General features: G+C 41.6%; 1 protein-coding gene across 4 annotated transcripts in view; it reads left to right on the top strand.

Moving 5' to 3' along the window:
* ACOXL (acyl-CoA oxidase like) overlaps positions 1-24,289 on the top strand; it is a 348,364-nt gene that overhangs the window by 51,491 nt on the left and 272,584 nt on the right. For all 4 annotated transcript variants that reach the window (XM_077843324.1, XM_077843323.1, XM_077843322.1 and 1 more), the window contains exon 9: positions 1,479-1,611. In XM_077843324.1, the coding sequence (XP_077699450.1) occupies positions 1,479-1,611 (133 nt within the window). The remainder of the gene's footprint in view (positions 1-1,478; positions 1,612-24,289) is intronic.

Below are 24,289 nucleotides of genomic sequence, written 5' to 3'. Positions count from 1 at the left end.
GAAAGCATATGTGTAAATCTCTGTGACCTTGATTTAAGCACCAAAAGTACAAGAACCAAAGAAAAAAAGAGAAAAATTGGACTTCATCAAAATTTTAAAACCTTTGCACCTCAAAGGACACTATGAAGGAAGTGAAAAGAGAATGCACAGAATAGAAGAAAATATTTGGAAATTGTATATATTGTAATGTATATGATACATATATTATCTATATAATTTGCAATACATATATATATACACACACACACACATATTATCCAGAATATAAAAGGAACTATTATAGCTCAACAATTAAAAGACAAATGACCCAGTTGAAAAATGGCCAAAATCTGAATAGATATTTCTCCGAAGAAGATAAGCAAATGGCTAATGAGCACATGGAAAGATGCTCAACATCATTGTCATTAGGGAAATGCCAATCAAAACCACAATGAGATACCATTTTGCACCTGGTCAGATGACTATAATAAAAGAGGCCATGATAAGGGTTGGTGAGGATGTGTAGAAATTGAAACCCTCTTACATTGTTGGTGGGGATGTAAATGGTGCTGCTAATTTGGAAAAGAGTTTGGCACTTCTTCAAAAGTTTAAATTTTTCATATGAGCCAGTAGCAATTCTGCTCCTAGGTATTTGTGAAAACATTGTTCAGAAGAGGATTGAAAACATGTCCACACAAAAACATGTACACAATTGTTCACAGCATAATTACTCATAATAGCCATAAAGGGGGAAATGACCCAGATATCTGTCAACTGATGAATGGAGAAACAAAATATGGTGTTTCAATACAATGGAATATCACTGGGCCATAAAAAGAAATAAAGTACTGACACACAGTTACAACATGCATGAACCTTGAAAACAATGAGCTGAGTAAAAGAAGACAGATACGAAAGCCACATATTGTACAATTCCACTGATGTGAAACATCCAGAATAGACAATCCGTAGAGATAGAAAGTGGAGTAATGGTTGCCAGGGCCCGGAGTATGATGAGTATGGGGAGTGACTGCTAATAGTATGAGTTTTCTTTTTGAGATGATGAAATGTTTTGGAATTGGACAGTGGTAATATTGTATGAGTTTGTGAATGTACTAAAAACCACTGAATTGCACACTTTAAAGGGGGGAATTTTATGGAATGTGAATTATATATCAACAACAAAAGAGTGGATTGATGTGTGGTCTTCACATTCTAGTGTTGGTTTAATGATGGTGGTCCTCATGCTTTTTTTGTGCCAAGGGCCACTGCTTAGTCACGGGCTGGTGGTGGCATGAAACCTGCTTCTACTTTCCCTGAGTCAAGCCTTGGTCAGAATCTTCTGGGGAGGCTCTTGCCCTACCCCAACTCTGATGTCTCAGGGCGGTTCCTGCATCTGGAAACCCTGTGTATGCATACGGCACTATTTCTAGTGGGGCCATGTTCTTCTTCTGTGTTAACTCTACCCCCCTTTTCCACCTACCTCTTCCCTACCATAGGTTTGGTTCTGTGGCTCCAGATGGGCAATACCATTCACCTATTAAGAACAAGAGTGCAAGATTCAATGCGATGCTGGCAGCGCTGACTCCTTCGAGATTAGCTGTGACTTTCCAAGCTATGGGTGCCATGAAGGTAGTTGACTCTGATTTTAATTTACATCGCAGTTTGTTCTCTGCATGTTCCAGGGATGGGTAGCAATTTCAGAAGCTGAGCTTCTTGAGCCACAGTTGGTATAATGTAGCTAGGGCTAATGGTTAGATATGAAGAGGTACCAGTTGGCCACACACAGAGAACATTTCTGCACCCTTCTTATCATGGGATCCTATCCATCTGTATCTCAGATGTGCTGCTGATTATGGGGGATAGAACATAGGCATTATGGTGAAAGAGCCACAAAAGATGACCCTGGAGGGACTGGGTCATTCAGAACAAATGCATCTGCTGGAAAAGCAGCTAAGAGCTGACACATGAGGGAAGGCCAGCATGTCTCAGCTGAGTTCACTGGGGAGATTTGATGGTCATGTGGCTGTTTGGAGTGTGGCATTCAGCCTCACAGCTTAGAGTCCATGAAACCAGACCCCCAGAAGACATCTCTAACCTCCCCTCTTCCCACACCTTCCCAAATACTGATTTGGAAAGAGAGGCCAGGAGAGGAAAGTTCTGGAAAGCCCTTCTCTTCTTCCTCTTCCTTCTCTTTCCCCATCTCCTCCTCCTCCTCCTCCTCAAGGCTCAGCATTGTCTGTTCTCTGGGCCTTTTCCATCCCTTTGCATGAAGGAAAAGCCTGCTTTAAGCTTCACTGAGCTTGGTGAAGTTGGAAGAAAAATTAAGAAACCCATGAATATACATTGTAACTTGAATCCAAATTTTCCATCAAGAAGGAATAAATTTCATTCACCTGATTCCAGGCCTGGCCTCAGCACACAGTTTTCTGACTAGAAGGAAGATTCTTTTTTACTCTTTTCCACCAAGTTGATCCTGCTGTCTAGGAAGCCTGCCTGATAGGAATTTCCCTGTGTTTTGCTTTCCTACCAATTGGTACAATTGTGACACTATAGACACCCACCCTGGGTAGTATTAAGCCAATGTCCTCATGCCCAAGGCACTGCTTCCTGTACTTGTTTTCTGGTGGTTCTTAAGGGGTTTTGAGTTCTGAAGTCTTACATCAGGAACGGCTCAGCTGGTTGGTCCCCTTAGCTGAATTGTCTGGCAAAGGAACAAGATCCCCAGGGAAGCCTTGTGATGAAGGCAGAGAGATGAGGCCAAGGCTCTCGCACAGCATCAGAGTGCTAATGAAGACTTCTTCTTCAAGTCTGTAGAGAAACTATTTCAGCCATTTCAGGACTTCCGAAAGAGGCAAAGGGGGAGAAGTCATTGAGCTGAGAATGACATTGTAGAGAAGCTGGGACAAAAATCAGATCTGGGATTATCTGGTGCTTCGATGGCAGTATCTGCACATTAGCTCCTCTGCTGGTAGTGGCCTTGGGGTCTCTCTGAGGAGAGCTCTCAGTGAACATGAAAGCACCTGCTCCTGGCTCTAAGACAATGCAGAAAGCCTGTGCTTTATGTTTCTGAGTGGGTGCTGGTGTGTGAAGGATGCCCACATTTCCATCAGTCCCATTAGCTCATCCAGGCTAGTAGCAGAGTCCTGAGGGAGCAGGCACAGGATAGCAGAGGCAGGGAAGTGGCAGGGCCTTTTGGAAGAGACTTGATTTTAAGTGTCTCCAGATCTGGAGCTGGAAGGGTGGGAGAGAGGAGACAGGGGGGCTGATTTCTAAAAGGCACTCGTTCTCCATTCTACTGAACATTGACAACATAGAGGCCTTATCTTGATCATAGAACAGAGACCTGAGGCTTCAAATCTCATCCTGGACATGACTGGCAGTGGGGTGTCAGTGAATCAGGAGGCCTCCTTAAGCCTCAGTTTCTTCATCTGTAAAGTGGACATTGTGAGGTAAGGCATGAGTGAGTAGAGGTGTGTGCAGTACTGGCACAGAGCAAATGTTTAGTAGCTCAGAGCTGTCACTGATGTGGTGCCCATTGCCATGCTGCTGTTACTGGGAAGATAGGAGTTAGCTCTAAAAAAAGGAATAAATGTGCTTTTGTTGAAACAGATGTCATCGTGGACTCCAGGTACCAAGGTAGTCTGAAAGGTTTTGCATAGTTCCCTTCTGATTCTTATGTATCTGAAGCAAAATAGAGTGGCCATGAGTCAGCACCTGCCCTGCCAGGAAGTAGATTTGCCCTGTAACAGGGAGATCCCCTCTCAGAGCCTGTGAGCCCCGAAGGCTGCATAGTTTGGGCACTGCCGATGTGGTCCAGCCGTGATGGACAGCGACCCTGGCCACCGTGATCTCATCGCAAGCTTCTCGGGCGAGGATGATCTCACCAGTCCTCTTGGCAGCTCCTCCTCTCCTATGGCTCAAACACATGACAGATGTTTTCTCAGCTGAAACCTAAGATGGTCCCACTTGTTCTGTTCTCGCTGATGAGTGGAAAAATGGATCCTTTTCTCCTACGTGCATTCCTTATGTATTAGAAAACTGTCACCGTGGCTCCCCATGGTGACATTTGCTCAAGGCTGAGCATGCCCCGTCCTTTTAAATTTTGCCCAGATGCCTTATTTTTCATGGTTATCTCTCATTTTCATAGTTCCTCAGTACTTTCTGATTTTTTTCTTAAAGGCTTGCCTTAATAAGCCTTCCTCCAATTTGTGTTCCAAGTGTCCTGCCAGGTTAAATGATTAGCAGGAACAAAAGGAAAAGGAAACGGAAACCAAGACTTTTGGCCGGGGTGGGAGGTGGGGGCTTAGTAGAGCTCTGTAGCCGAAGTGGGGAGGCTGGGAAGCCTTTTTAGAAGGGGGAAGGAAGGGAAGGGAGAGAAAACTGAATTAGAAAAAAATCAGAGAGGCAGACAAACCATGAGAAGCTCCTAACCCTGGGAAACAAAAAGGGTTGTTGGATGGGAGGTGGGTGGGGGATGGGGTAATTGGGTGATGGACATAAAGGAGGGCACGCGATGTGATGAGCACTGGGTATTATACACAACTGATGAATTATTGAAAATGACATCTGAAACTAATGATGTACTATATGTTGGCTAATTGAATTTAAATTAAAAAAAAAGAAAGAGGAAGGAAGTTGGGGAAGTCACTGGTGATTTCGGAGGCAGAAGTAGAAGGAGTGTGAAATGTGAAGGAGGTCTAGGCCATCGTGTTGGGTTGATGTTGCATGTAAGTAAATATTTCAGCCTAAGACAAGCTGGTTCCCCATTTTCAAAAGAGTCTCTGTAGTCTTTTAAAGTAGGTGCTACAAAGTAGCTGGGTCCCTCTCCCAGAGTTCTGAGCAGCTCTGGGTGATGCTGGCGCCAGTGAGTCTGCATTTCCAGCAAGTTCCCCGGTGATGCTGACATTACTGGTTGGGGATCACATTTGGAGAACCACTGCACAGAGCATATGGATACAGTCACAGATTTCTGGCCGCATCCCAGCCACCTTGTCACTGTTCTGGCCTCCTAGTTCCTCCATGGTCATGGCCCAAGTTCTTTTCCCATCTCCAGCACCTTGCATGACCTCTCACCCAGCCTTCTGTTCACATGCCATCGTGCTGCCTAGCCAGCCCACTCTCGCTTTTCATATAGTGTTCATGTCCCCGTCAGAGCTCAGGCAAGTGTCCCTTCTTCAGAAAGGTCACAGCCTACATGGCATCCCTCTGTCATGTTTTCAAGGCACTGCACTTCCCCTTGAAGTGTTTCTTCACTTCATTAGCCGGTTTTGACTAGCTAATGGTGTGATTGAGCCATTTCTGTGTCCTTGCTACCCTAAAAGATCCATGTAACCAGAGTCCTGCTGGCCGCGTTTACTGCTGGGTATTCAGCTTCCCACATGGAGTAGGAACAGAGAAAATAGGAGCTGATGGAATGAATGAAGAATGAATCAGGGTTGCCTGGATGGCTCAGCCAGTTAAGCATCTGCCTTCAGCTCGGGTCATGATCTCAGGATCCTGGGTTTGAGCCGAGTTGGGCTCCCTGCTCAGTGGGGAGTCTGCTTCTCCTTTTGTTCTTCTCTCTCTCTCAAATAAATAAAGTCTTTTTAAAAAAGAATGAATCAAAATTCACAAATTGAACACCTGACATAGTTCTTGGTAGAGGTAAGTGTTTAATACATGTCTGTCTTGTGCCCCACACCCCAAACCCTCAGCCTATTCCAGGGTGATGGGAAAGAAAGATGTTGCTACCTCCTCCTTCTGACTCTACATGTAATATGTACTTTACAAGTGTTAACCCATTTCTCCTCATAACAGCTCTGAGAGGGTTCCATTGGTATGTGGGGAAACTGAAGCAGGAGGATGTTAAAGAAATTGCCCAAGGTGCCCAAGTGAATATACATAGGTTGATTCTTCTGGTCCTTGTTAAGGGAGATGGCTCCATATATGGAAGGATGGTCATAGCATGTTGTGTAGATAAGACTGACATGTAGATGGTATTGAAAAATATGGTTGTATTCAATGGGAATAGGGACAGGGCAATGAAGTACATGAATACTAAGAAGCTGGAGATGCTTGGGCATGTTCATGAGTTGCTGAATTAGCTGAGTTACAACTTGAGTCTCAGAAGGCCACGAGCTGGCCTGTGAATCATTAGGTTAGGAAGACCCTCACCACTGCCCCTAATCAGGACTGCATCTGGTGCGAGCATCACTTTATCCTAGTGCCATTGCTGAAGCAGGCAAGGGATGATTCCCCACATAAAGTTGTTTGGTTGAGATGTGTGGGATTGACATGGAAACAGCTGGAATGTTGTGCTTACTCTAGACCACAGCAAGACCATTAATAGCATGGACTCTGAAACTGGCCTCTTGGATTTGCAGCCTGCCTCTGTATGACCTCAGCAAGTTACTGAGCCTCTCCACACCTCTAAAAATAATGACAGCACTCCCTCATAGAGCTGTTGTAAGGCCTGAGTGGGTCAGTACCTGGAAGAGGCTTCTACAGTGCCTGCATGCACTAAATCATCAATACATGGAGACTGGATCCCTTATGATTATAAGGGATAGGGGAGCTTATATAATTAAGTTTAGGATTATTGATCATGAAAACAACATCTGTGAAGCTGTGAGGATACCAAACTGGGTTTATAACATGTACTCAGCCATCTGTGGTAGTGGTGCTTAAGCTGACAGTGGAGACTCATGAAGCTGAGCCTGGTGTGGCTGAAAAATGTCTGTGGTCATGGTTGGCTGTGGATATGGGATGGGGAACAGTGAGGTCTGTGCCATCTGGCTGTCTTCCTGGGGTTCAGTGAAGGACACATGGTCTTGAGAGAAGAGTGGAGGGAGTGAATGACCATCTTTGAGTCATAAAAGGTTGTGGTATGTATGATGGTAGATAGCTTTTCCTATTTCCTGGGGCTGAAGGGAGAGCAAAAGGCAGAAATTGGTTTCACGTGGGACACTCAGAACTTGTGATGGGAACATGACCTTTTCTGACGGTGAGCATTGTTGGACATGAAGAAAAGGCCTGAGGAAGGTGGTAGAGTCCACTTTTTCAAGAGAGTCTCCCTATTGATAGGGGTTTCGGGATATCGTGGCCTTGAATGACCTTTTCAGGACCTTCTGACTGTAAAGTTTCATGGAGCAGTAGAACAACAGCGAAGAGGAATCAAAGATGGCTCTTCAAACCATAGGGGCCATGATGGTGCAAAATATTTTGTGCCACGCTGTGTTGGGTGAACATAGAGCAGAGCTAGCTGTGTGTTCCTGCTGTTCTCAAGGTCTTACCTTGAGTCTTCTGCTTCACCCAGACTTTGGCACATCCCCAGAGATGTCCCAGATATGTGTTCTCAGCCTGGTGTTTGACTCCTGCCTCTGACTCTACAGGGCCAGGCCTGTGTACTTAGTCACTGGGTGGAATTGGGGCTGGGGCTGAGCAGCTGGTGTTGGAGTATGACAGCCTGCCTACCCTGAAAACCATGAACCAGATGCTGTGACACCTTTCTCTGAGTTGAAGCTCACTCAGTCCCTTTAAATTAATAACCTTAATTCCTGTAGCTATCATTATAAAACTATCAAGTTTTTGTTTAATTCTTGCTATAAGGTCGCGTACTTTAGTTTTCTTCTGGAAGCATTTTATGTTTATCTCTCCTTCTTGTGACTTATTTTGATCTCATTTTTATCATTATTAATAGAATGTTTAGTGGGCACAGATCATGTGATTTTATTTAGTCTCAGTATAGGGCCTAATAGAGCACTAAATGTCACAAAGTATACTCTTCCCTTCCTTCCTTCCTTCCTTCCTTCCTTCCTTCCTTCCTTCCTTCCTTCCTTCCTTCCTTCCTTCCTTCTTCCGTTTCTTCCTTCCTTCTATCCATCCATCCATCTTCCTATCAATCTATACACTCATATACCAACCTGTCTATTCATCCTTCTGTCTGTCCATCTATCCACCCATCCCCTTCCATCCATTCATCCATCCATTTATCCACTGATCCACTCACTTATCCATCTATCCATCCACCCACCCACCTTCCCACCCATCCCATTACAAAGACTCTGAACACAAGGGGGATCCATTCATATATGATTTAGTAGTTAACGGAGAGCTATGTAATGTTCTAAAGAAAAGCAGTCACCTTTTCAATGGACACATATTTTAGAAAACTCCCTAGGCAGGAGTGCATAAGGAGAGGTCAGATCCTGGTCCTCCAGAGTCTGGTTCTCCAGAGCCTGGTCCTTGCCCAGCATTAAGGATTGATTAAGAGGCATCTCTATAGGGCCTTGTATGCATGAGGGCTTGGTGTGGGAACTGAACTGAATGGGATTGGATGGAAATGGAAGCACTCTGACAATGAGCACAGGGAGACCTCTGCTTCATCAAATAGTGTGGTGTAAGGGAGGGCAGAGTGAGGTAGGGTGTTGGGGTCCCTAGAGCAATGTCTTGAAAAGGTATGGTACTCACAAGTGTGTGTGTATCATTGAAATTGATGAGGCCAAATTGGTTGATGTTTATTCTATTGACACTTTTGTATGTGGCCAGTCCTCTGTTATCACAGGGAGTTGTAGAGTTGAAAATGGGGCTCATCTTGTGTCAGTTGTCTGCTTCTTTTTATTTTTTATTTTATTATTTTTTTTATTTTTTTAAATTTTTTAAACATTTTTATTTATTTATGACAGTCACAGAGAGAGAGAGAGTCAGGGACATAGGCAGAGGGAGAAGCAGGCTCCATGCACCGAGAGCCCGACGTGGGATTCGATCCCGGATCTCCGGGATCGCGCCCTGGGCCAAAGGCAGGCGCCAAACCGCTGCGCCACCCAGGGATCCCTGTCTGCTTCTTTTTAGATGCATTGTGTATGCTTTGAGGAAGCAGGTTGACATTGCTCGTCTTGTTCTACTCAGGTTGACATTATTCTTACTTTAGTATCTTCACACACGCATACACAAGTGTAAGGAGCAGAGCAGCAGGACTTGCTCAGATGCTGGGGAAGTCCGAAGGGATAAAGGATTTGGTCTGGATGATCCTCAGAGGGGCCATCTGTGAAATATGTGCGGTTTTGTTTTCCCGTGTAGAAAATTCCCAATATTGACCACCAGAGGGTAGCAAATACCAATAATGACTTGCAGATTATTTTTTTCCTTTATATTTATTTGCTGTTGTATATAAGAAAAGGCTGGAATTTTGTTCTCATCAGTTTAGCATCTTGTCAGCTCTGAGTGTTGATTGTTACAAAGTGGTCAATATAAGGACAGTGGGGGTGTATCAGCTGAGTAATTAATTGTCTGGCTGAAGACCAAGACTGTACATAGGATATAGAGTTATCTGGATGACTCTTCAGGATATAATTTGACTCACAAATGTCTTAAAAAATAAGTTTGCAGCATTTTGGGTGGGTGTGAAAATAGTTAAATTTTTTTTGTGTATGTTTCCATGGCAGTTTACATTTTTAACAACTGAAATTTAAACATTTATTTTTTAAAAGGTACATCTGCTGCCTTTTTCCCCAAAGAGCAAATAGCTAAAGATCCAGTACAACTCTAGATAAGTAGCACATGACATGAATTTTTGAAATGCTTATTTTAAAGAATTGCCATTTTGAATTTACTTCAATTCTGTGAACACATGTTGGATGAGTCGCCGTGGGCAGTGAGCAAAGATAACCTGGAACAGGTGTGCACCTTCCAGGAGCTCATGGAGCATCCAGGTAACTGAGACACTACAGCGCTGCGAGGGACTCCACTGTGAGGCGTCCTCCAGGGGTTATACTGGCAGGAAGGGGAAGGTGGTGATGGTAGTATTGAGAATCACACTTTATAAAGAGAGGGTCCTGAGATTTCTGTGGTTGGAAGCGACCTCAGAGATAAGAGTCCATTGCACATCTTTTATGGAGACATTTCTAAATGAGGCCCTGGGTCTCTCAGGCACAAAGATCTAGAAGTTGACCTCCAGTCCTTCCACCCTGGGCAGTCTCTAGTCACATCTTCAGATGGACAAGCCAAGAGCATGTGGTGGTGTTTGGAGTTTTCTGTACTATAGGAGAGGCATCCCTCCCCCTTTGGTGTGGCCTAGGGATATGAGATGTTTGTGGTGATGATAACATTTCAAGGAACAGGGCTCCCTTGAACTAAGTCATCAGAGGCTGGGCAAGCCCTGTAGGAAACCCCATTCTCTTCAAACCCTGCATTGTGGCCATGGCAGCTGTGAGAGTGGTGGTGAAGCTGTTGCCAGTGGAGACTGCTTCCAAGTTGCTCTGAGCCTGAGTCCTGCTTAAGAAGGGGGCTTGCCTGTAGCAGTCTGCTCACCTAGGACTTCTAGAAATGGTGCCCAGCCTGCAGCTGTGAGGAGCTTCATCTGCCCTGTTGCCTGCCTCTAGGAAGCATCATTTGCACCACTCGAAAGGTCAAGTATGGAAAATTAATGGCCGACTTGCTGTCCTTAGGAGTATTTCCACCTGAAACTTGATACTCCATGTAGCACAAGTGCTTGTACAGGTCACTGTCCCTTTTCCATACTCCACATTTCATGAACTCCATTCTTCCGCTGCCATGAATCCATCTGTTGGGAGTTTCTCTGAGAAAGGCGACCGTAGTTCAGGCTATCACCAAATAAGAACTCCTTGTTCTGAGTGCTTCCTGGAGCATTTTAGGGATAATCACTCCTTTAGTCATCACAATGGCCCTGTGAGATGGATGCTGTCATGATCCCCGTTTTCTATATGAGAAAACTGAGACATAGAAAAATGTAACAGCTTGCCCCAAATTTTCCAAGCCTTACAATGTGGCAGCCTGGTGCTGGGACCCTGCCTTACCCACAATGGGATGGCTTTTGTAATCCTCAAGCAAGGAGTTCTGTGAGTCCATCACAGACCCTACTCACTGGCGTTCCTGGACCACTTTGATGCACAATTGTGTTTGCTTTGGTTAACCAAGTGAAACCAAAAATTAAAAAAAAATTGTCTACATTTAAAAATCTGGCAATTCCACTCAAACTGGGATTTGGCAGATGCCAGTTGCTTAGCGGCTGGGCCAGAATCCCAGCTTCCTTCTCCACTGTGGCTTAGGACTTGATTTGTTTCTTAGTGGCACCACAGACTTTATATGACTGCCATGTGTCATCGTGGTCCTGAGCATCTATGTGTGGGGAACATGTAGGGTGAGGGAAGACAGGCTGGTCCAGCCTTTATATAGAATGTATTTTTATGGGGAAAAAGTCTGTTTATAATGAACATATGTTGAGTGTGTACAACTTTGAGCTCAGTCCAGTGGGATGATTTTTGAATACCTCTGCATACTCACATAAGATTTGCTAGTGAAAAGTCAGATATTCCCTTGTTTGAGACCTCTACTTGAGCTCTGGAAGTGGTTTGGCTTAGGTATATGGAAATTTCTCAATAATGTGTCTAGATCTGGTCTTTCATTTTATCCTGTGTGTCACTTGGTATCCTCTTTCAATTTGAAAACTTTTCATTCTGGGGAACTTTCTTCTACTAGTTCTCTGGTAGTTCTTTTTTACCCATTTTTCCATTTTTCTCAGAACTTGAATTGTTTGGAGGTTTTTTTTTTTTAAGATTTTATTTATTCATTCATGAGAGAGAGAGAGAGAGAGAGAGAGGCAGAGACACAGGCAGAGGGAGAAGCAGGCTCCACGCAAGGAGCCTGAATTGGGACTTGATCCCGGGTCTCCAGGATCATGCCCTGGGCTGAAGGCCGCGCTAAACCGCTGAGCCACCAGGGCTGCCCTGTTTGGAGTTTTTGTCTTGATTGCCTCTCTCTTTTCCCCTTAGAGTTCTCAATAGGATTTGCTCTATGTTCTAGAACTTTACCTATTACACATTTTTTATTTGTACAATTACTTTTAATTTTCAAGAGCTCTCTTACCTATTTCTTTTCTACATTGTTTTTTAGATGCAGTTGCTTCTGTAATCTAGATCAACTGGAGATTTTTTTTCAGAGTTCTATTCTCTAAATTATCTTTTTCTTTTCCCCCCTATAGGCTCAGTTGGGGTCAATTAGAGAGAGAGAGGGTTGAGGGGGAGAGAGACTGGAAACCATCATTACAATCAATGTGGGGTCTGTGCTATAAGGGTGTTTTTAGCAGGACCAGGCCAAGGGACACCAGGAATAACTTAAGCTATTCAGAGGAGAGTTCCTCCAAAGACTTCACACTGATTTTTGAAGAGTAAGTAGAAATTGGTTGGGAAATAGAGTGAGGGAAGAACATTCCATGTAGGGGGAGACCATGCATGAAGGCATGGGGGGAGGGGTGAAAACCAATGAAGCCCATTATGGATAAACAGAAGGCTTATCATGGCCAGAGCTTCCATGGTTTGCTTGTGAAGTTGTGGTGGTTATACACCACACTGACCAAGCTGGCAGGTGAGTGAGACCCATAATGGAAAAGGACTCAGGAGCTATGGAGAACCTGTGAAGGAAGAATTACATGCAGGATAAGGACATGACCAGAATTGCATTTTAGATAGAGTGTCATGGCAGATGCGTGGAAGATGCGGGGTGAAGTGTTGGCAATTGGGACTATGATAATGGTCCACATGAGACACAATGTGTGGAAGGGGTGGGGAAAAGAGGAGAGGATATTGGGGCTGATTGGATGTGAGAGACCAAGGATGACAGCAGGTTTGGCTTTGGTGACTGTGTGACCTTCAACTCATTTAGGTAGTTAAGAAGGGGTCCCTTCCTATGCTTTCACCAATAGAAATTTTCCCTTAAATATACAACTGGCTTGACTCTACCTTTAACTTACACTACTGCAGGGGCTGTGAGGTGACTTACCTCACTGGGAAGCTACAGATCAAGACCTTGGGGCTTTTGGAAACCTGCTCTCCACTTTCCCCCTACTTTAAGGAGCAGGTGTTGAGAGCTAGCCCTAGGGAAGGTGCCTTCTCATGGGGAGGCCACGCTGTGCAGCACTACCAGGACTGCATGGCAAGTGTGTCTAAGGCTGGACTGTGGTATTAGCAAGTCCTTCCTTCAGCCACTTCCTCTAGCCTAGTTTGAATCAATATGAAAGATGATATTTTGGCCTGTGTCTTCTGTTCCTTGGTTTATTCCTCAATTTGTATAAAAGCCAGGTGGGGGTGCCTTGTAAACCCCAATGTAGGGAGTTTATATGCCTACATGTTCATATTTAAAACGTATATGCCTGATGAGAAGCACAGTGCCCCACTTCCTTGAGGATATGTGGCCCGACTACATTATGACACAGTTTGGGGTTGAAGGGGGATGTTGTCTATGTTGTAGGCAATCACTACCCTCTGGATCAGACTTGACCAGAGTTTGGAGAGGTTGTAGCTGGAGCAGGAGAGGTAAACTGAGGGATGGGCACTCCCTGCCTACAAGGTTGGCCCTGGGTGGAGTGCCTGCCTGAGGGCTTCTGTCGAATCATCTTTAGTTGCTGCTCAGACTCAGAAGCAAGCAGGTCTTGCCTGGGGTACCTGACCTGTGAGGTCAATCATTGGGAATGTCAGCTTCAAGAGAGCAAGATTTGTGTCTTCTTGGTCTCTGTTGTCCCCTCTGGACTTAGAACAGGGCCTGACACTTAGTGAGCATGTAGTGAGTTAATGAATGGGTAGATGAATACATGAATGCCTATAGCGATAAAAGGAAGAGAATAAGTAAATCAGTCCAAATCACAGCTCCATGGAGATCAGATGTATGTCATTTGGTGGCATTTTAAATGAATTAAGGGCACTGAACCCTGATCTGAATCTTTAAAAAATTAAAAGCAAGCATTCTCCATTTCTTCTGTGTATGTCCAGACCTTCATTTTATAACTTGGGAGTTGCCTACATCCGGGTATTTTCCATCCATGCAGGGGTCTATACAGGCAGAGACTATTTTGTTTTTTATCTCCTGCAGAACTGACTTGCTCGCTGGCTCACCCCTTGCAGATTGCTCACGGGTGAGCCTCATGGGTCTGACGACATTGTCAGTGTGACTGGAGTGCTATTCTGGGCAGATGACGCACAGGTCTGGGGATGGTCTCTCCTTCTCTGGAGATGGCGGTGTAACAGGATTAAAGCTTCGGAGAGCAGCTCTGGTCCCCGGCTGTGGAGGAGCTGGGTTAAGGGAGATTCTTTCTGGCAACAGAAGTGATCTCATACTCAGCAATATAGATCGGATTGCAGATCCTCAAACAGGTCACATCTTGTCACTTCTGGGCTCTGCCCATGACCTCCTGCTTTTCTTTCCTGTTCACCATTCTGTCTAAGAGTAGCTGTTCTTTCCTTGGGAAGCTTCCCCACTCTTCCTGCATGGCACTCTCATGGCACCTTGCTTGTCTGGCCCCAGGTGTGAATAGTTGCCTGCTTCTCCATCAGACTGTTAGACTGGCATCTAGGAGAGAACAGGGGTGTCACACAGCACCAGGTACAGAGGATGCCCTCAATAAATATTGTGAACTGATTCAGCCCTGGGGACTCCCCAGCCCATTACCAGCATGTTTGTTCTCAGGAAATCCAGGAAAAGGGAAAGGGAGCTGCCATGTACTGACTGTTCACTGATGGGCCAGACATGTGATGCTCTATGTGCATTTGCTCACCAAGGGCTCACAACAGCTTTACTGTGATTCTCATTTTACAGAGAGAAGACAGAGGCTCTGTGAGGTAAGGTAGCCTGGCAAGGGCAAACAGCTCATGTGGGGCAATGCAGTGTTGTGCCCAACTTGCCAGAATGACTTGAGAGTCCCCCCAGAATAACTCTTGTCAAATGCCTCTTTTTAATCTTTTTCTTTTTAACTGAAATATAGTTGATACATTATTATATTAGTTTCAGATGTACAACATAGTGATTTGACATTTATATACATTACTCAGTGCCACCACGGTAAGTGTGGCTACTATCATTGACTATATTCCCTTTGCTGTATTTTCATCCCTGAGACTTAATTATAACTGGAATTTTGTATCTCTTAATCCCCTTCACCTGTCTCACTCACTCACTCATCTCCTGCACTCCTCCCCTCTGGCAACTATCAATTTGTTCTCTGTATTTATGAGTCTTTTTGTTTGTTCATTTGTTTTGTTTTTTTAGATTTCACAAGTAAGTGAAATAATATGGTGTTTGTCTTTGTCTGTCTGACTTATTTCACTTAGCATATTGCCATCTAGACCCACATCATGAATAGCAAGATTACATTCTTTTTGTGGCTGAGTAATAGTTCATTATGGTATATATATATATATATATATATCTATCTCACATCTTCTTTATCCATTCATCTATCAATGGATACTTAGGTTGCTTCCATATCTCAGGATGCTTCCATATCTATTGTAAATAATGCTGTAATAATGGAATATATCATTTTTTAGCATATATCTTTTTGAATTAGTATTTTTGGTATTTTTTGGCAAATACTCAGAAGTGAAATTACTAGGTTTTAAGTATTTGTATTTTTAATTTTTTTGAGCAACCTCTGTACTCTTGTCCATAGTGGTGTATCAATTTGTATTCCCACCAACAGTGCACAAGGATTCCCTTTTCTCCAATCCTCTTCAATAGTTGTTATTTTTTGGTTTTTTGATATTAGCCATTCTGACTGGTGTGAAATGATATCTCATGGTGATTTTGATTTGCATTTCCCTGATGTTGAGTGATTTTGAGCATCTGTTCATATGTTTTTTGGCCATTGGTATACTGTCTTCATTGGAGAAATATCTACTCAGGTCTTCTGACCATTTTAAAGTCAGATTGTTCGTTTTCTTTGGTGTTGAGTTGGATGAGTTCTCTATATATTTTGGATATTAACCCCTTGTCATAAATATCGTTAGTATTTGTCCTCTCCCTTTCAGTAGGTTGTCTTTTTTTGTTGATGCTGTGCAAAAGCTTTTTAGTTTAATGTAGTCACAATTGTTTATTTTTGTTTTTGTTGCCCTTTTCTGAGAAGATAGATCCAAAAAATATATTGCTAAGACCAATGTCCAGAAGCTTACTAACTATATTTCCTTTGGGGAAATTTATAGTTTAGGTCTCACATTTAGGTCTCCAGTCCACTTTGAGTTTATTTTTATGTAATAAAATCTCATTCTTTTTCATGTAGCTGTCCAGTTTTCCTAACACCATTTATTGAAGAGACTGTCTCTTTCTCACTGTATATTCTTGCCTCCTTTGTTGTAGATTAGTTCACCATTAAATCGTGGATTTATTTCTGGGCTCTGTATTCTGTTTCAATGTATCTATTTAATTTTTATGCCAGTACCATATTATTTTGATTACTATAGCTTTGCAGTATTGTTTGAAATCTGGGATTGTGATATCTACAGCTTTGTTCTTTTTCAAGATTGCTTTGGCTATTTGGGGTCTTTCATGATTCCATATGAATTTTAGGATTATTGGTTCTAGTTCCATAAAAAATACTATTTTGATCGGGATTACACTGAATCTGTAGATTACTTTGGATACTTTGGACAATTTAACAGTATCAATTCTTTCAATCTATGAGTATGGTATATTCCATTTATTTGTGGCACCTTCAATTTCTTTTATCAATGTCTTATTGTTTTCAGAGTATAGGTCTTTCATTTCCTTAAATTTATTTTTTAAATTCAATTTATTCCTAGATATTTTATTCTTTTTGATGCAATTGAGAATGGGATTATTTTCTTAATTTCTCTTTCTGCTAGTTAGTAGTGTAGAAATATCTGTATATTAATTGTGTGTATCTTTTAACTTTACTGAATTCATGTATTAGTACTAATACATGAATTTTTTGGTGGCATCTTTAGGGTTTTCCATATGTGGTATCATGTCATCTGCAAATAGTGACAATTTTACTTCTTCCTTACCGATATGGATACCTTTTAATTTCTTTTTCTTGTCTTACTGCTATGTCTAGGACTTCCAGTACTACATTGAATAAAAATAATGAGAGTGGAAAACCTTGTCTTGTTCCTGGTCTTAGAGGAAAAAGCTTTTAGCTTTTTACCATTAAGCATGATATTAGCTGTGGTTTTGTCATATATGGCCTTTAGTATATTGAAGTATGTTTCTTCTTTGCCCATTTTTTAAAAAAGACTTTATTTATTTAATAAATACACACAGACACACACACACACACACACACACACACACACACACAGAGGCAGAGACACAGGCAGAGGGAGAAGCAGGCTCCATGCAGGGAGCCCGATGTGGGACTCGATCCCAGGACTCCAGGATCAGGCCCTGGGCTGATGGTGGCACTAAACCGCTGAGCCACCTGGGCTGCCCTATGCTCATTAAAAAAAAAAAGAAAAAGATTTCTGTTTTTTTATTTGTTTTTTTTTTAATTTTTTCAAATATTTTGTTTATTTATTCATGAGAGACACAGGGAGAGGCAGAGACACAGGCAGAAGGAGAAGCAGGCTCCACACAGGGAGCCCCATGTGGGACTCGATCCGGGGTCTCCAGGATCACACCCTGGGCTGAAGGCGGAGCTAAACCACTGAGCCCCCCGGGCTGCCCCAGATTTTTAATTTTTTAAAGTAACTTCTACACCCAATGTGGGGCTTGAACCCATGACCCTGAGATCAAGAGTTTCATGCTCCACCAATTGAGCCAGCCAGGTGCCCCTCTGCCCACTTTATTGGGAGTTTTTATCATGAATGGATGTTCAATCTTGTCAAGTTTTCTTTTCTGTGTACATTGAGATGATGCGAGTTTTATTCTTCATTTTGTTAATATGGTATATCACATTGATTGATTTGTGGATATTGAATCATCCTTCCCTCCTCTGAATAATTCTCACTTGATTGTGGTAAATGCTTCTTTGAATGTATTGTTGAATTAAGTTTGCTAATGTTTTGTTGATGATTTTTTGCATCTGTGCTCATCATAGATATTAGGCTATAATATTAGGCTATGCTCATCAGGGATATTAGGCTATAATTTTTCTTTCTTTTTTTTTTGTAGTGCCTCTGTGTGATTTTGGTATCAGGTAATGCTAATTTTGTAGAATGAATTTGGAAGCATTCCTTACTCTCTCTCTCTCTTTCTCTTTTTTAGAGAGAGAGAGAAAGAGCATGAGTGCAGGGGGGAGGGGCAGAGAGAGAGGAAGAGAGAGAATCTTAGGCAGACTTCATACCCAGGATGAGGCCCAATGCGAGACTTGATCTTGTGACCTTGAGATCATGACCTAAGCCAAAATCAAGAGTTGGGTGCTTAATTGACTGAGACACCCCTCCTTCCTCTTCAATTTATTAAATCTTCTTTAAATATTTGGTAGAATTTACTTGTGAAGCCATCTAGTCCTGGACTTTTGTTTTTTGGGAGTTTTAAAATTACTGGTTCAATTTCATTACTAGTAATTGGTCTATTCAGATTTTCTATTTCTTCTTTATTCCACCATAGAAGGTTTATGTTTTTAGAAATTTACCCATTTCTTCTAGGTTGCCCAGGGTGTTGGTACAAAATTTTTTAATAGTTGTCTCTTATAATCCTTTGTATTTCTGTAGTGTCAGTTGTAACCTCTTCTTTTATTTATTTTTTTCCTCTTCTTTTATTTATTTTTTTCCTCTTCTTTTATTTATTTGCATTGTCTCTCTTTTTATACTGATGAATCTGACCAATTTGTTTATCTTTTCAAAGAACTACCTTTAATTTTTACTGATCTTTTCTAGAGGCTTTTTCAGCCTCTATTTAATTCATTTTTCACTCTAATCTTTGTTATTTCCTTCCTTTTACTAACTGTGAGCTTTGTTCTTCTTTTTCTAGTTCTTCTAGGTATAAGGTTAGATTATTTATTTGATTTTTTTTTCCTAAGGTAGGCCTGTATTGCTATAAACTTTTCTCTTAGAGCTACTTTTGTTGCATCCCAGAGATTTTGAACCACTGTGTTTTCATTTTCATTTGTTTCAAAGTTTAAAAAAAAGCTTCCTCTTTGATTTCTTCATTGACCTGTTACTTGTTTAGTAGCATAGTATTTCATCTGCATGTGTTTTTTCTTTTCTAGTTTATTTCTTGTAGTTGCTTTCTAGTTCTATACTGTTTTGGTCAGAAAAGATACTTGATATGATTTAAATCTTCTTAAATTCATTGGGACTTGTTTTGTGGCCTGACATGTGATCCATCCTGGAGAATGTTACATGTGCATTTGAAAAGAATGTGTATTCTGCTGTTTTTGGATGGAATATTCTCTGTATATCTGCTAAATCCATCTAATCTAATGTGTTACTCAAAGCCACTGTTTCTTTATTGATTTTCTGTCTGGATTATCTACCCATTGATTTAAGTAGGATGTTAAAGTCCTCACTATTATTGTATTACTGTCAATTTCTCCCTTGATATCTGTTAATATTTGCTTTGTATATTTAGGTGCTTCTATTTGGGTGCATAGATATTTACAATTGTTATATCCTTTTTTAGGGCTGATCCCTTTATCATTAGTAATACTTTTCTCTGCCTCTTTCTATAGTCTTTGTTTTAAAGTCTGTTTTGTCTAATATGTGTTGCTACCCTAGCTTTCCTTTCTTTCTTTTTTTTTTTTTTTCGCTTGTATTTGCATAGAATATCTTTTTCTACCCCTTTAACTTCAGTCTGTATGTTTCTTTAGGCCTGAAGTTGGCAGCATATAGATGGGTCTTGTTTTTCTATCCATTCAGTCACTACTTGAAAGACTATTTTGAGGCTGCACTGGAGAAGGAGTATTGGACATGGGCCCCTAAAGTGTAGTATCTTAGATTTCTGGGAACTTTCATGCCTCTTGCTTGGGTAAACTGTTTGAACCTTTGAACCCATCCTAGAATGTGATATTCTAAGGATTAGATTCTGTCTGTCTCTGTGTGTTTAGGGCAACCTTAGACTCAAATTGAGTTTTGTTCACTGGACATCATAGATCAGGTAGTTAGGGTGATGAGCATTAGCACCAAAGTGACCCTTTTGGGCTGTGTTTTCTTTATTAATTTTCATCTGATGAGAATGTTGTAGTGAGTAGACTTTAAAAAATATTTGCATATCTCATTTCTCTGTCTAATTAGCATTGTAAGAACAATGTCCCAGTTTTCATGCTTGAATAAATAACTGTCATGGTATAAGGCTCTAAGGGGCTGGTTCACTGCAGCACTTTCCCTTTCTAGTGTTTGGCATCTCATCTAAGCTTTGTTTCAATGCACATTCCAAACATTTCTTTTAAAAAAACTAATCTTGTCAGCCAAATAATACCTTCTACTGCCATGAGATATTTCCTAAATTTAGAGGACACTTTTGTCATTGTTGCAGCATGACTCTAAGCATCAGCTCACAGGAGATGCTTAATCAAAAGTATACTCTATGCCTATAGTCCATTTTTAGAGTAAGTGGAATTTAAAAAGTGTGTGTGGGGGGGTAGGTTAAATATGGCCTTTCCTCTGACATAACCCCACATTTATATGTGACCTTCCAAATCCTCTGGTTTATTCACTTTAGTCCACTACATAGACTAAAGGCATGACAGTATTTTAAATTTCAGAGGATAGAATATAGATATAAATCCCTGCATGTAAAGGGTTTCAGTCCTGTTTGAAAAAACAGAATGTAGACTTGAAAGGATCCTACATTAACATTGGTGTCCTGGGAGCATGATGAAGCTGTAACAAGCACAGGATCACTTGGCTTCAATGCTGTAGTTAGAAGCCCGCCTGACTTGGCATACTGAGAAGGAATGAAGAGAACACACTGTTATAAGAAGCATATTTTTCAGAACACTAGAGGGGATAGTTCCACTCAGTGACTGGATTATTGTTGAGTTCTGGGTTTTATTTGTAAATAGAGACCCACATAAATGGAGCCAGTCTGGAGATGATACCCAGAATAGTAGAGGGATTTAACAAAATACCATTCTAGGAACTACTGGAACATCTGGGGATGCTTAGCTGAGAAAGAGAAGATCTTGGGATGGAGAGGCATGACAGCAATCATATAATAAACTGGGGATATTGGAGGCAGCTGGGACACTGGTTTGGCTTGGATGATGGAGGGGTTTTCTTGCTTTGTTAAATATTTTTCATTTTATTCTCTTGGCAATGAAGCTCTATTGATGATTCGTAAGGAAGGAAGCAGTGAGAAATAGCTTGTGGTTCAGGGAACACCTTGGTTTGGAATGGAGAACACAGAGGTGAAACAAGTTTAGGAAGGAAAGCATGAGTTTACAGAAGCTTCAGGCAGAAGTGTGGAGGCTCTGGGATGCATTGGGTAAAGCTGGGGGGAGTAGGTCACATCGTGCATGAGGAATTCTGGGAAAAGCCTACATTTAAAGTAGCTAAAGGACGTGATAGGAGAATGCAAGAGATTGGTCAGGGAAGTAGGAGGAAAACCAGAAGATTAAAGCTTCACTGAAGCCAGGAGGAGAGAATTCAAGAAGGAATGTGTAGTTAGTGATTCTACAGTAATCATCACCATTTGTTGAGCTCATTCACTGAGTGCCAGTTATTTTGCTACATGCTCTCCATACATCATTTCCTTTAATTCTTATAGGAGTTCCATAAAGGAAACACTAATGTTGATATTCTGTAGGTAAGGGACTGAGGACCAGTCTTGGAAGACAAAATGTGAACTTTAGTATGAAACAAACTGAGTTTGAGTTCCACCTCTGCTTTAATTAGGTGTACATATTCATACAGATTACTTAGTTTTTCTTTTCTAAATGAAGTGCAGTGACCCAGTTTCCTAAGGATGTTGATGGGATTCTATGAGCTATTGTCTTTTTGTAAGTGAAGCCCTTCACATGTGCCCAATATACAGGAGTCCTTCCATAGATTTTAGCCTGGTCTTGGTTATTCCCCAGGGCTACCTAGCTGGTGAGTGGTGGATCTGAATTTGAACTCAGGTCTGTATGGGACCATATCCTGTGCCATGCCTTTAACCAAGGGAAGTGATGTGAGACCAGACTTTAAATGCCTGTGGGGTGGAGGAATGATGTTTTAGACGTAGGAATAACTTGAGGTTGTCTGATCTCAGAAGGGAAAGAGGAAGTATGAAGAGAGATATTAATGCTGCCAGAAAGAGGGGAATTGCCTGGTGGGAGGGTCATGGGGAGACAGATGACAAGGCATTAAAACACAAAGTAATGACCCTGAAACCAAAGCAGATGTTTCTTCTTCAGAGATAGGAGGAATGAAAAATCTGAAGAGAGGAGGAAACAAAGAATTTTCAAGTAGGGGTAAGAAAACTGGGAACACCCTAACAGATGATTTCTATTCTCTCAGAAATGCAGAGTTAGGTCAAGGTATGAGGAAAGGAAGCAGGGGTGGGGTGGAAACTTTGGAAGAGGATGTTCAATGTTTACAGCCATAGAAGGTGATAGTGTGGGAAAAAGAGAGGTAAGGAAGAGGAGGGCTTGTAAAGATTGTTGAAAACCTCATCTTGAGTGGCTTGCTGTGGTGTAATGCACATTTATGACCAGGCAGTGTGATGATGGAGTTAGTACTTGGGGCATTGGTAGAGGAATGGATGATTGGGCTGGCCCAGATTTGGAAATTGGGTTGTAGAAGGACAGAGTGTCATGATGGCTGTCATGTCATGACTCATGTCAGAGTGAGATGATGGCTGCTGGGAAGGTGTGAATTAAGGGAGTCTAGGAGATGAGAGTGAAAGGGAATGGGACAAAGGGACACTGGGGTCTGAGGGAAAATTTTCTTTCTTCTATTGTTGTTGAATACCCAGAGTATGATTAGGAACCTCTGATGAATAATATATATGAGTCACTTTCAGATCTTGTGTTCCAAAAAATATAAGGCATCTGTATGCAAAATTTTATGTCAAGAATTTTATCCCTTCTAAGCTTGATTTTACTCAGATTGTTGCCTCAAGTACAATCCATTAAAGCTGGGCTCTCAAAACCCCTGCTCCCATGGTCATGTACCCTAGTTTTAGGATCAGTCATTTTTCAAGGATTCCTGGTTCTTTTTGTTAGAGAATGGTTTTAGAAACCAAGATTTGAGTGCTAAGTACTTTTGTTGCTACTAGAGTGTTGTTACTTCTTTGTCTTCTCAGTTGGCAGAGCAAGGAAATGTATGTTTTTATACTAAGGTGTGTGTATACAGATCTATATTAAGCTAAAATAGAGTTCATACTGATGTCTCGACTCTAATCCATTACCACATAGATCATTCTAAACTTTTCCCCTACCTTATCTGTAACCTCCTGCTCCAATAGTGAGAAACCTAGCTTCAGTCATTTGACATCCCTTTACTTAATTGTTCAATTCCAGTATACGTGTATAGTGGTTTGAGAACTGCTAACTCATGCCCCTATGGGAAACAATTTTATCATCCAGAGTACAGTGCTTATGTTCAATTTATTTTGCACTTGGTTTTACAGTCTACACTTAATTCCAAAGTACTTACTTCAATACCTTTACCTCCCACCTCCTTCAGTGAGGTCATTTTATCATTTTATACGTTTTTGATAGGTTTTATGATCACAGTCTGAATTCCATTCTGTAATCCCCTTAACTTTTACATGGTTGAAAAAATTACATACATTAAGTTTTATTCTTTGTGTTGTAAGTTCTATGGGCTTTGACAAATGTATAGTTTCATGTACCATTACAGAATATATAAGAATAGTTTCACTACCCCCAAATAATACCCTATGCTTCACCTATTAGTTCTCTTCCCTCCCCAAATCTGGCAATCACTAATCTGACTACCAATTATAGTTTTACCTTTTCCAGAATATCATGTAAATGTAATCACATAGGGTATAACTTTTTTCGGACTGGCTTCTCTCACTTAACAATATGCATTTAAGATTTATCTGTGTTTTTGCATCGCTTTTATTGCTGAATACTACTCTACTGTAAAAATGTACCAGTTTGTCCATTCACCAAATGAAGGGCATCTTGGTTGTCTCTAGTTTTTGGTAATTATTTTTTTTAATTTTTATTTATTTATGATAGTCACACAGAGAGAAAGAGAGAGGCAGAGACACAGGCAGAGGGAGAAGCAGGCTCCATGCACCGGGAGCCCGACGTGGGATTCGATCCTGGGTCTCCAGGATCGCGCCCTGGGCCAAAGGCAGGCGCTAAACCACTGCGCCACCCAGGGATCCCTAGTTTTTGGTAATTATAAAGAAAGCTGCTGTAAACAGCTACACGCAGATTTTTGTGTGGATGCAAATCTTCAAATCATTTGGGCAAATACCTAGGAGTGCTATTGCCGAATTATATGGCAGAACTATGTTTAACTTTGTAAGAGACTGCCAAGCTGTCTTCCAAAGTGGTTCTATCAGTTTGTATTCCCACTGGCAATGCATGAGAAAGTTCTTGTTGCTCTGGATTTTTGACAGTTATTGTCAGTGTTTTAGATTTTAGCCATTCTAATAGGTGTGTAGTTGTATCTAATTGTTTTAA

The sequence above is a fragment of the Canis aureus genome, chromosome 12, assembly GCF_053574225.1.
Source record: "Canis aureus isolate CA01 chromosome 12, VMU_Caureus_v.1.0, whole genome shotgun sequence".
NCBI classification, from domain to species: Eukaryota; Metazoa; Chordata; class Mammalia; order Carnivora; family Canidae; genus Canis; species Canis aureus.
This window is presented reverse-complemented; position numbering and strand designations above follow the sequence as displayed.